This window comes from Furipterus horrens, unplaced genomic scaffold (assembly GCF_987537825.1).
Source record: "Furipterus horrens unplaced genomic scaffold, mFurHor1.1.pri manual_scaffold_5, whole genome shotgun sequence".
NCBI classification, from domain to species: Eukaryota; Metazoa; Chordata; class Mammalia; order Chiroptera; family Furipteridae; genus Furipterus; species Furipterus horrens.
Window position 1 is genome coordinate 92,817,770 of NW_028327175.1, and position 12,889 is coordinate 92,830,658.

Below are 12,889 nucleotides of genomic sequence, written 5' to 3' on the forward strand. Positions count from 1 at the left end.
GCTGGGCCTGGCGGAGCGTCCCGTACTCCGCGTTCGATTGCCTGGGTCTGAACAGGCGGAAGGCTGGCGCGGGCTCCGGGAGCTCCCGGCATACTTCGCGCGGTGGCGGCGGCGGCAGGGCCAACGGTGGCGGGGGCAACGGTGGCGGCGGCGGCGGCGGCGGCCAGGTTAAGCGAGGCGAGGCGGAGAAGTGCTGTGTGCGGCGGAAGGTGGCAGGTAGAGGTGTGAGGGTGGCAAGATACTGAGGGGTAGCCTGGCCGGTGGGGCCGCCGCCGCCGCCATGCAGGAAATCATCGCCAGCGTGGACCACATCAAGTTCGACTTGGAGATCGCGGTGGAGCAGCAGCTCGGGGCACAGCCGCTGCCCTTCCCCGGCATGGACAGTGAGCGTGGGGCCGGGGTCGGCGGGCGAGGGGCGCAACCGACTCAGACCCGGGACCCCTCTCCCTCGGTCCTGGGACTGAGACTCGGGAACCCACCTTCCTCGGATCTTTGATCCCCTGGGTCTAATTTAGGACAATCTTCAGGAGGTCAAGACCATGTCCGGCTGTCCAAGTAATTATTGAATGAAGGCGGGTATCCTGGGTTGAAAAACCTACCCCCACCCCTACACACTCCCCAACTACAGGAAAGTGCTATATAACCCCCTTCCCCACATCCAGCCCCCACTGCGATCTCCTTTTCTTGCTTTCATCAAAACTGAGCCGTTGGAGGAGTCTGGCCGAGAAAAGGACCACTTCCCGCTCAGAAGACCCCCAATTAGACTTTCAAGCTCCATTCTTCTAGGATTCACACTCCTGGGAGCCTGTCTCTCACTTGTTTTTGAACTCCAGCTCTGGATCTTTTCCACACACCCAGGCATCTGCCTGAGCTCCCTTTTCAGACTTTTTGAAACGCAAACGACTGACACCGTTGGGATTCCCAGTTTAACCACTTTAAGTCTGTCCTAGCAAAATCTGCCTGCTCCCCAGAAGCCAGGGAATCCCTTGCAAGTTAGCAAGTAGTGGCACGAAAGTGGCCTTCAGAGATGCTGTCTGTGGGTTTTCAGCAATTCCGAATGCATGCTAATAGAGAAAACTTTGTGAAATCAGGAGATTTATTCTCGTAGCCATGGCCGGTGAATTACTGGCCTCATTAGAACAGCTTATTCTAAGCCAGCTGACTTATACCGCATGCACTCAGCCTATCTTCTCTTGCTCCCTTCACCTGAACCAGCTGCATATGTAGAAGCAAAAGACTGCTCCTTTAATAATTGTGTTGGCGTTGCATATTAAGAGCAATCCTGCTTCTGTGTCTTTAATTATGCTTTCCTCTCCCTATAGCCTCTCTCTCTGGAGTCTGCTCCTCCTTAGATTCCCCATTCACTTGTGTTTCCTATGAGGTTGTTCCCTCTCTCTGCCTCACATTAGCCCTTTCAAAGGCCCAAGCACCAGGTAATTAATTTTGGTGGTTCTTGTGCTCCATTCTTCCTTCCCCCACTGACTCCTAACTCTTTAAGAGCATCTTTATTAAAGGAGGCTCTCAGAAAGCCCTGAATAATGACTGGTCTCAACATATATGTCTCTTTTGCAGGGAATGACTGAAATAAGCAACTTTCTTTTTTCTTTGCTTCCTCTGGTTTTGCAATTTTTTGCCACTCATATTTCCTGTATCATGAACCCTTCAGAGGTCAAAGGCCAGGAGCATTTCCTCTCTGTCTTCAAAAGTCACCAGTAGCAATTGTACCTTGCTGTGTTTGACCCCTCTCCTTTTCTCTCCTTCTACAGAGTCAGGGGCTGCTGTCTGTGAATTCTTTTTGAAAGCTGCCTGTGGCAAAGGTAAGAGACTGCTGGTTCCTTTATGTTCCTCCTGAAGTGACTTCCACCATTCTGCCCCCTAGAAGACTTGTAGGCCATCAGGTCTCTGAGTTACATTGCTTTCTTCACATTAACAGTGTCCCAAGATGAAACTGGTTTGAATAGGCTAGAAACATGATGGGGTGTTCTGCCTAAAATCTAAAACACTGGACTTAACCAAGCTCTGAATCAGCCTTCTTACCTCGTTTTCCTTGAGGCCACAAGCTGACACCTGACATGAACAGAGGCTCTAAGCACTGAGATGTCTGGGAACTTTCTCAAGGTCAAAGAGTTAGTGAGTGGCTGAGCCCACTAAAGTCTGCACAGGCTCACTGTCCTCTGTGTCCTCGCATCAAAAAAACCCCACAGTAGTCTGTCTCATGGAGTCTTGTTCATACTAGCCCGGCCCCCACAGCTGCTACCTGAGCCAGACAGTTCATAAGGAGATACCTTGGCTGGGCGGGACCTTACATACTATGGGTAGGTCTGGCCATTTTTCTTTCTATAGGCAAATCTACTTGGAAAGTAAATTTTAATCACAAGCTTGAATAGGGAGCACACAATTAGAGCAAGGTTGGTTTTAATGACTGATTTTGGCAAGTTTTGGCTCTATAACTCAGTCATTTACCACTCCAGCTAGCTAGTTGGAACATCATTGCTCCTGGACTTATTCCCATGTCCTTGCTCAGTACTTTTGTCTTTTGGACCTGCCACCATCTGTTAGCACTATGACTGTCTCTGTTAACTAATACAGTGGCCACTAGCCACATGCAGCTATTCAAATTTAAACCAGTTAAAATTTTTAAATGCAGTTCCTCAATGATACTAGTATTATTTCAAGTGTTTAATAGCCACATGGGGCTACTGACTGCCATATTGGACAGCATAAATATAGAACACTCCCATCATTGCAGAAAGTTCTTTCTAATAGGGCTGGCCTAGATCTTTCCTAGTCACAGCCTCATTCTGGTTCGGCCTTCCCAGTAGTCCTACCAGGCCACTATTTAGAATTCTGACTTTCTCAGGGTATGGCTTTGTCCTGTCTGGATGATCGCTTCAGTCCTACTACAGAAAACAGACCTCCCTCAGCTTCTATGCAGTGCTTTTCTTCAATTCTGTACTTAATCTTAGTTATTGGATGCAATTTTAACCAAAGATGGAGCGTGAAGTTCGGGCTACCTGCTCATGGTCCTCTTTACCTTCTATCTTTTAGGGCTGTGTTTCCCAAACCCCAGTCTTTCTTTCACTACCCCTACAATTTTTGCCATGTTCGTGTATCATGGAACTATCCTTTAATTAAATAAAGAAATCAACTCACTCCTCCCCCATACCACTATTGGGCTTGTCAAGTCTCCATCTTACAGTAAACTCTGTGAAATCATGATGTTTTAGTTAGGTTTTATTGAAACACACTAAAATAAGATACATTACTATTTAAACTTAAAGTGTGTGCCCATGTACTGCCTAAAATCACATTACCTTCTGCCAGGGGCAACCAGCACCTTCTGGGACATGCTGCTTTCAGGTGCTTCAGGGAGGTATGGTGAGAAGGCACCTTGGCTCCCCCAGACCCAGTACACCTGGGCTCAGGGCCACATCTCTCTGTCTTTCTCCACAGGGGGCATGTGCCCATTTCGCCACATCAGTGGCGAGAAGACAGTGGTATGCAAACACTGGCTTCGGGGGCTGTGCAAGAAGGGGGACCAGTGTGAGTTCCTGCATGAGTATGACATGACCAAGATGCCTGAGTGCTACTTCTACTCGAAGTTTGGTAAGGCAGCCCTGTGAGGTGTGTGGCCAGGCCCCTCCCTCCACCCAAACACCCCCGCCCAGCATCGGTAGCCCTGGGGAGGCTCCACCAAGAACCAAGACCCAGAGGACTTAAGCAGCTGCTTAGGAACCCACAGTATCTACCGTGTCCCATCTTTCCAGTTTCAGATAAGAACCTTAGGTACTGCCTTCCAACCTGAGTTGGCCTGTTAGTCATGGGAAGTTACTATTCTCTAATAAGCCCTATGTCTTTGAAGTGCTTCTGTTTTTTGAGCACTTTCAGGTACTTTGGGAATTTGAGACTAATCAGGGTCTCCCGGTGGGTGGGTGAACAGTGCAGCTGGCTGAAAGCCTTGTTTCTGCTCAAGTCAACCTTCTCCTTTAAATCAGCTGCTTCTTACTGTGTGGGAACAGATTCTTTGTGGCGCCGCCAGGCCAAAGTTTGTTTTCTCTCTGGGCATGTGGCCCCAAGGAGTAGCTTGTCTATCCTAAATGCCCCTTAAGAATAGCAAGTTTGGGAGGATTATAATCTGGTGGCAAAGAGCCCTACTCTTCATCTTGAAACTGAGATTGCCTTGATATCCCTGCTTAGAGAACATGTGGCCTAAGCTGTCCTGGGTGAAATCCATGGAGGGGTGGGGTTGGCATAGGGCTCGCCAAGGCTTTTGTGCTCTCTGATGGAACTAGGATCTCCTGGCTCTCTGCTCTGTGCGATGTTGACCAGGAAAAGGCCTTGCTGGTCAGGACAAGAGCTAGTTCTGGCCTCAGCACTGCCAGCCCCAGGCCCTGTGCAGTGGCCCGGTGGGAGGCTGGGAGCCTCTTATACTCTTTGTGGTGGGCCAGGAAGTGTGCTAGATCATGCTTTCAAAGCACTGTCGTCAGGTGAGGCGCTAATTATTTCAGCAGCCCAATAGGCTTGGCCTACTGGCTTAGTAATTACAATTGTGGCTGCTTTTTTTTTTTTTAAGAGGCAGCACAAGCTGAAAAGTCAAAGCACAAACAGACAGAAATAGGACTCAGGCTTCCCAGCTCACCCCCTCCCCCTGCCTTCCCTTCCCAGCAGCACTGGAACCAGCATGGAAGGAAGCAGCGGCTTCTCCATGGGAGCCTTCTCTCATCCGGCCCCAAAGGCAGGAGCCAGCCCTCATGGGCAGACTCTCAAGGGTGCCTCTGCAGGCTGGCCTGGGTTCCCTACTTCCCTGCTGATGATCCTGAGCCCAGCACCCCTCCAAGTGCCCACCTCCATAACAAATCCCTGCCCACCATTCCCCTGCAGAGCCTGACCTGGTGCAGACATATTGTCTGCAGCTCCTTTCACCTGTGACACAGGTGAGGGTCCCCCTTCTAATTCCTGAAGAGACAGTGGTGAAGAAGACAGGCCCATTCCCTAGCCCATGGTGCTTTTGCTCTAGTAGCCCAGGGAAGAGGCAGCTTTTATGCCATTATGACAGATGAAGAAGAGAATTGTGCACAATAAGTGCTCTGAAGGAAATAAACATGGGTGGAACCACAGGATGAATTTCCTTTAGGTAGAATGGCCAGGAAGGCCTTTCTGAGGAAGTGAGACCTGAGCTGGGATCTGAAGGCTAAGCAGGAGCCAGTCCTGGCAGAGGACTCTCTTAGACCAGCCAGGGGGCCAGTATGGCTGGAGAGGAAGAGGAGACGGGAGGGGTGGGCGAAACCACTTCGGGACTTGTGAGTCTGGGAAGGAGTAGCATTTTTCCGGATTGGCCTTTCATGTGTAACATAGATTGGAAAGGAAGGGTAAGCATGGAGTTGGCTGAACCATAGCTGGGTGAAAGATGCTGGTGGTAGTCAGCGAATTACTCCTGAGATAGCTCTTCTCATAAAGGCTTCATTGCCTTTTACCACAGGGACCCAGCCTTTAGTTTCCAAATCTTCCCTACGTTTATCCTAAAAGATAGACGACTCAGACCTTCCCCCTGTTCCAGCTAGTACATGTGAAAAGCTGATCAGAGTAAAACAGTAATTTCCTGGCCTCAACTGACACGTTTGCATATCTGGGCACACAACAGTGCCCAGGACACCCGCTTTGGGTAAGGGATGGAGCCATGAGTTATTTGACTTGATAAGTGTATACCCTGTGCCCAGCTCTGTCAATGTCATTGACCCTTGTGGCAGCATGGACACATACGATGGGAGGACCTTCACAGCACACATAGGGGTCAGGAAACTGAGGTGCTGAGGCACTCTCCCAAGTCTAAAGGTTCACCAGGCTGGGACCAGACTCCAGAACCACCTGTCCCTCTGTCACACAGTGGGCCCTGGCCTTGGGAGAAACCAAGGTGGGTTTGGGTCCAGCTCTCCCAGGGCTGCCCCGGGTGGACGCATGTCTGGATTTCCCTGCAGGGGAGTGTAGCAACAAGGAGTGCCCCTTTCTGCACATCGACCCTGAGTCCAAGATCAAGGACTGCCCTTGGTACGACCGTGGCTTCTGCAAGCATGGTAGGTGTCGGAGTGGCTGGGCCCCCTCGCAAGAGGCTAGTCATCTTTTCTTCTGCTCACATGACCTTTCCTGCCTATTCCAGCAAAATACAGTGTTAGGCATTTAGGGGCTAGTGACGCTTTTTTACACCCTCAGCTTACTTGAACCTCCCAGAGCTCCTATGCGGACTGCTTTTTCGATAAGGAAACTACTGTTTGGGAGGTTGCTTGTCCTGCCCACTGTCCCCTATGAATGAGAGGCAAAGCTGGCATTCGAATCCCTGCTCTTGCTCTCTGCACCCCACATGGTGGTCTGGGCAGGGCTCTGACTGGCAGAGGGGCATGAGGGTGTCCCCTAAGGAGGGGATGCTCTGAGTGACCTGACGCTTGGCTCCACAGGTCCCCTGTGTAGGCACCGGCACACACGGAGAGTTATCTGTGTGAATTACCTCGTGGGATTCTGCCCAGAGGGGCCCTCGTGTAAATTCATGCAGTGAGTAGCCAGCCCCTGTTCCCCTAACTCCCGCACTGCTCTTGTGCTGCCCTGTACATCTTTCCTGGATTCAGCTGGGCTTTGGTCACTGGGTGGTGTTAGCACAGTGCCTGCCTGGGACAGGGGTGGGAGGTTGGGGAGGGACCCTTGCTTCTTCCTGAGCCCAGAATTGGCTCTGCCTAGATCAGCACTTAACCTTTATTGGTCACAGCCATCAGGGAATCTGATGAAAGCTATGGGCCCTGTGCTCCAAAAGAACTTATGCACACATAGCCTTGCATGTTATTTAGGGCCCTCAGGTTAAGAGCCTGTGCCCTAGAGGAAGGGAACTTTACAGTGTCAGGGCCTATGTATGGAGATACTGAGCTTAGGGTTTCACATACACTAGTTCATGTAACTCTCACAAGTGTGAAAGAGAATGTCCTATTTCACACATGAGAACACTGAGGCAGCTCAGCCATTGGCCAGAGTTGCATGGTAGGAGGTGGTGCCTGCTCAAAGGCAGGTGTGCAGGCCTCCAAAGCCAAGTTCTTGCCCAGCAGGCTCAGTGCTCCTCTACTGGGCCTCAGTGCACCTATCACTTTCAGTGGTTGAGGGGATACAGATTAGTCTCCCCCTCCTGTGCTGCCTCCATCTGCACAACTGCCACCTGTGCAGGAGCTGTGTCCTGTTTGCTGCCACATGGTGGGCAGGTGGCCAGTGCTGTTGATTTGGTCCTACTCCTTAGATGCGAGCCCAGGAGCCCACAGGTCATCCAGGGGTTCCTGCTTGTGGGTCAGGCAGGCATGTCCCCCCAGGAGCCAGTGTTGTCAGAGAAAGACCCTGCAGCGAAGGGTATGTATTAGAACGGGTTCCCATGCTCACAGCTCCTCATGGAGCAGGCTAGTGCCTTCTGATGATACCAACAGCTATTTCATTCATTTCTCTGAGCAGCACTTACCCCAGGTCTCAGCCAAGTATAAGCAGAGCTGGGTCTGGGCCCAGGCACTCAACGCTGTTCTTTTCAATGCCCTGTGGCCTCAGGGGCAGAGCTGAGTCCAAGTGGTTTGTGTTCTGTGCTTGGGTAGAGAGTGACCAGGATAGCCCCTTGGCCAGAATTTAAGAACAATGCCTGACCTAGCTCCTCTTCCATCTCTTCTTTTCTTGTTCTCGTCCCCTCTGGCTGTTGGGTGACTAGCCCTCGATTTGAACTGCCAATGGGAACCACCGAGCAGCCCCCACTGCCGCAGCAGACGCAGCCTCCAACAAAGGTACCGTGTCCTGGCCCCTCCTCGGCCCTGTGGCACTGCGGGCCCTAGTAGTGCTCTTGCAGCAGAGAACTTGGTGCCTGCATCGATGCACGGTCTGTCACAGACCCAGCTGGAGATTTTGTGAGAGGGTTTAAGAGGAGATAGGACAGGAGCGGGGGGTCACCCTGAGTTCCAGCAGAAAATTCGGTGAGCAAAGCAGTTTGCATCTGCCTGTAGAGATGGAGGGTTGTCTGCTGGAGCTGAATGCCCACTTGGTTTCTCTTCCCTTGCCTGACAGCTGGCGGCTCAGCAGTACCCTCCTTGAGCCTGCCTTGGGAGCCAGAGTGGAAGGCAGCATGAACGCCACATGTCTGCCACTCTTGCAGTAGAGGGAGGGGCTTGCCTGAGGTACCACAGCTGGGCAGGAGCAGATCTGGGAGCAGAACCAAGGCTGGCTAGTTCTCTGGCCAGTGCTGTGATCCCTCTGTGTGGATGTTCCCAACTACGGGGAAGGTTGGAAATAGAGGGCCGAAGGACCAGCTGACTCCAGTTGTCTAGGAAAGGGAGGGTCCTATAACCCAGCAGTTGGCTGATTCCGCTCAAGCAGAAGGAAAGAGGGAAACTGCCATGGCCAAATGGGACCTGCAGCAGCCTCCCCCAAACCAGGGGCACCCTGGGTTTTGTTCCTGGAGTGGGGGAGGTGGGAACCCAGAGGAAGGGTTGGCCAGTGCGCTAGGCAGGGTCTCAACAGGCTGAGTAAACCCACCCACCAATCTTGAGGCTTACCTCTTACCTGGCTGGACTCTGAAACTTGCCAAAGTCCCACCAGGTCCTCCTCAGTGCTGGAGGGTGAGCAGCCAGAAGAAACATCTGCACTTGCTACACTGACCCCCCACCCTCAAGAGGTTATGGGGAAGATCAGATAGAATTCCTTATCAGCAAAGGTGGGAATTCCTTCATGTGGGTGCAGCCTTGACAGCCTGGGTGTTATAGCTCTGGGTTCCTGCATTTCTGAAGGCCAGAGCCAGAAACCACTTGGTTGGAAAGTGGCCTTGCTGTCCAGTCCCCACCCCAGGAGTCCTCATGCCTCTTGCTCACGTGACTCCCTAGTGGAGGGCCCTCTCAGCCCCTAGACCGCAGGTCAGCATGTCAGCCTCCAACTGTTTTTCTGTGACTGTCGCTCGCCGTGTAGGCTGCTAAACATCTGGCTGAACCAAGCGTTCATCCTGACCTGAAGCTAGAACCTCAGAAACAAAAGTAAGGCCTGCTCATGCCCTCGCCCCACTGCCCCAGAGACCTCGTCTCTTTGGTGTTTTGTTTTCTACTTTTATTTTTCGTTTCTGTGTGTCTGCATGGTATTTTTCGGGCAGCAGCTCCTGCCATCATCACCAGATGTTTCTTTTCTGCCTGCTCTCCTGAGCGGGGCCACTACAGAAGCTGGTCATGCGGGAGCAGTCCCGCCCTCTTTTTTTCCTGTCCCCATTGGTAGTCTGCGTGCACGTGTTTTCCGCAGTAAAACCGTGTTGTGTAACTCTTTCCAGCAAAGTAACAATCCGCCATTACAAAGGTCGTCCTCCTTGATCCAGTTAACGAGTCAGAACTCTTCTCCCAATCAGCAGCGAGCCCCACAGGTCATCGGGGTCATGCAGAGTCAAAACAGCAGTGCAGGCAACCGGGGACCCCGGCCGTTGGAGCAGGTCACCTGTTACAAGGTGAGTCTTGGGTTTGGGGGACAGGGAGGGGCTTCACAGTCAGTGGCCATTCCCTCACTCCCCAAATAGTTAATTTTGAGAAATGAGAAATCTTTGTTTTTGCTCACTATAAAAGTAAAAGTAGGCCACTGTGGTGGGCTGTAGGCCATCCTACTTCCACAACACACCAAGACTAGTTGAATGATTAAACGGACACTGTTCAATGAATGGCATGTACTTGTAAAAATAGGAGAGAAATCTCTCAGAGGCTAGGAACAAAGTAGAAGCAGGAATTCAGGGATGAGAATGAGCCCTGGAGCCTCAGGCTGTACTCATCCCACATGGGTATGTTCAAGAGAATGGTTCAAAACTTTAGGCCCACACAGAGAAATCAGCACCCCCTTCTCACCCCCTACATACACACACATGCATAAAATAGGACACTCGGGGAAAGAGTAAACTTTTTAAAACCCCAATAGGAAACTTGTCATTCTTGTCTCTGAATGGAAAGGGGTTCGGGGGAGTCCTTTGAGAGTTTATAGTCACTGGTGAGAGCTAAAAAGCTAATTTTCTAATCTAAAACAGCCCCAGATTGGCTTCTGGCACTTGGCTCTTTGAGGAATTTATTCTCAACCCAGGCCACACAGAATTACCACAACTGGAGTTACAAAGAATGAGTTTACAATTAAAAATCACAAAACATAGAAGGAAAAAAGGCATCAGTAAAAACAACCAATAATTGAACCAGACTTACAAAGAGTGGGAATTGTTAGAAGAAATACAAAGTTAATACAAGCTTTTTTACAAAACCTATTGATGACATAGAAGTGTTTAGGATACAGAGTGAGTGTTGTCCCTTATTCCCACCTTTTCTAAAACAGCCATTTTATTCAGTATATTCTGTTCTTGTGTTTTTTGGCTTTGGTATCCCTTTACATCCCAAAACTCATGAGGGGGACTCTCACCAGTGACCCCTGGACCCCACCTGGAGATCTTCCCTTCTAAACTTTTATTCCCACAAGCACCAGGATAGTATGTATTTTAATATAAATGGGGCCCTAATATGTATAATGTTCTATACTCTTTTTTGTTGTTGTTTCTTTATATTATATTGTAGATCTATATCAGTATATGTAAATCTTATCTTTTTCAGTGACTGTATAACATAACCATAATTTACCAGTTTTCTGTTGGTAGACAATTGTTACAATTTTTGCAGCTAAAAACAGTGAATATGATACTTAGATATTTGTGAGCTCTTGTCTGATGATGTCAGGAGCATCCATGCCTGTAAGTAGAAGGCCCAAGTCAAAAGGCATAAATTTAAAATGTTCATAGAAAAGCCAGCTCCTGGGCACTTCTCACAGCCATCAGACGCTCACTGAGCACTTGCTCTGTGCCAGCTCTGCTGAGGAAACAAAGACTGCTCTTTCCCAGGAGGGGTTTTTGTTCTCAGGGGAGAGGAAGGCCTTAGATTTCTGATTCTGAGCCCTAACAGGTGAGGAGAGTACAGAGGAGGATGTGAAGGTGAGGTGAATGGGGGCCCCTGCCCTGTGTGGAGTGGCTTCCACCAGTCAGTTATCAAGTATAGTGAGGAAACTCAGGTGTCCTGAAGCAGTGTAGCTGTCATCTTGCCTCTCTGCAGGACTCTTCAGCAGAGCTTCTATGAAGCAAGGTCTCCTAAGTCCTAGAATCTGAGAAAGCTGGGGTGGGGACCTGCCAACTTCTTACTAGGGGCACTTTGCAAGTAATATTAAAGACACCATGTGGGAATCCTAGATTACCCAGGATCAGCTGCAGAAGCCGATAGACATGCTAAGTGCTATGAATGGGCCCACGTATTCCCTCCCTCTGGTCTTGTCATCTCATCAGCCAAAGGAGTAACTGGCAGCTGCATAGGCCACTCTACCACACAGGTCATATGTAGATAAGACAGACTTAAAAAACATGAAGATGATGGGCTCAGGGGAATAGAGCAGCCAAGAATTCTGGGTAGTAGTGATGACCAAGTACAGCTTCACAATCCAAGCTGAGGAAGCAGGGACTGGAAGGGCCCTGGTTAGGTTAGTGCAGAGTGGATCCCCCTACCACCTCTGCACCCCTTCCTTATTTGCAGCTTGAGTCTGCCATTCACTTCCTTTCTTAGAATTCTGCTTTTGAGGAGCAACAAGATTGAATGAAGGGAAGTTTTAAGGCAGGGACTAGATCATTAGAGCTGGGACAAATCAGGGTCCCTGCTAGACTTTTGAGATGATTTTACCAGGTTTGTTCACCCAAGTCTGATCATTGTCCCATCTCTGATCCTGTGACCAAAGCCTGTCCCCGTGGGTAGCTTAGGCTGATGTTAGGAAGGAAAATCTGGGTGCAGCCCACACTCAATGTCCACAGCAATGAATCCCTCCCTGCACTGGGGGAGGAGCCAGGTGGCTTCTCTCCTTGTTCCTTCCCATCTCCAGGGAGCCCCGGAATGGTGCCTCAGAGGTAAGTGACTGATCAGCCATGCAGAAGAGCTTGATTCCCGGACAGGTGCAGGAGCTCTGGAGCCGTGGGCTTCTCTTCATCCTGCCACCCACCATGAGAGCCCTTCTGTGGGCAGGCCGCATGTGCCCAGCTGGCTGAAAGAGCTCCCTATGTGCTCTCAGATCATCCTCTGGCTGCAGAAATCTCTCTTCACCTGACAAGTTTTTGGCTGCAGTCTCTGATCCACATACCTTCTGTAGTTCCCCTTCCCTTGTATTTGAATGAAAATCCGTACCACTGAGAATTTCAGAGTCCCCGTTCCCAACTTGGTATTTGGTGGGTGCTGCCTTACTTGAAAATGCATTTGAGACTTTGTTTTGTTTTCTTCCCTTCTTGCTATTCCCAGTGTGGTGAAAAAGGACACTACGCCAACAGATGCACCAAAGGGCATTTGGCCTTTCTCAGTGGACAGTGACAGCAGCTGGAGACAGCTCAGAACAGCCCAAGGAGCCCCATTTTGGGGACCACTCTGGGCCATCCTTGGGAGTGTGCATTTAACTGTTCAATGCCAGTGTTAGTGCAACTCTGGCTGGAGCTGGCAGGCAGGCACACTAGGGATTATCAGTATAAGGGACTATGTCTGTCAGTTTCCCTATCATTTTGCTGTATTTTTTTTAAAGGGGGACATGTGCTCCATTTCTGTCCCTCAAGTCAGAATCATGTTTGTCTAGGCATCAACACCTCCTGTCTGGGACTTCCTGAACACTGCCCTCTGGAGAGGGGAGGAAGTGGCAGGGAAGAGCTTGTGCTAAGCAGTTCTGTATGAAAGACGGCCCTTCCCCTTGGGCCTCATTAAACACCAGTTCTTGGCGACCCCAGGGACTGGTGAATCATTAAAACTGCAGCTAGGTCATGCCTGCTTCCTCCATGTCCTGCTGAAATCAGAAGCTGTGCCTATCAATGTGA

The 12,889-nt window shown here is 50.3% G+C and overlaps 1 protein-coding gene across 3 annotated transcripts; it reads left to right on the top strand.

Annotated features, from left to right (window-relative positions):
* Positions 1-75: 75 nt before the first annotated feature.
* Positions 76-12,613, top strand: CPSF4 (cleavage and polyadenylation specific factor 4). Of its 3 annotated transcripts, none has more exons than XM_090276666.1 (8): positions 76-383; positions 1,767-1,817; positions 3,454-3,606; positions 5,976-6,071; positions 6,450-6,543; positions 7,721-7,793; positions 9,314-9,484; positions 12,330-12,613. In XM_090276666.1, exons 1-8 carry the CDS (start codon positions 281-283, stop codon positions 12,396-12,398), a joined length of 810 nt encoding a protein of 269 aa, XP_090132792.1. In that variant the 5' UTR covers positions 76-280; the 3' UTR covers positions 12,399-12,613. The 3 variants fall into 3 exon arrangements, with proteins under 3 accessions (XP_090132792.1, XP_090132793.1, XP_090132794.1); XM_090276667.1 differs by having other exon boundaries at positions 79-383; positions 9,389-9,484; XM_090276668.1 differs by having other exon boundaries at positions 79-383; positions 9,392-9,484.
* The last annotated feature ends 276 nt before the right edge of the window (positions 12,614-12,889 follow it).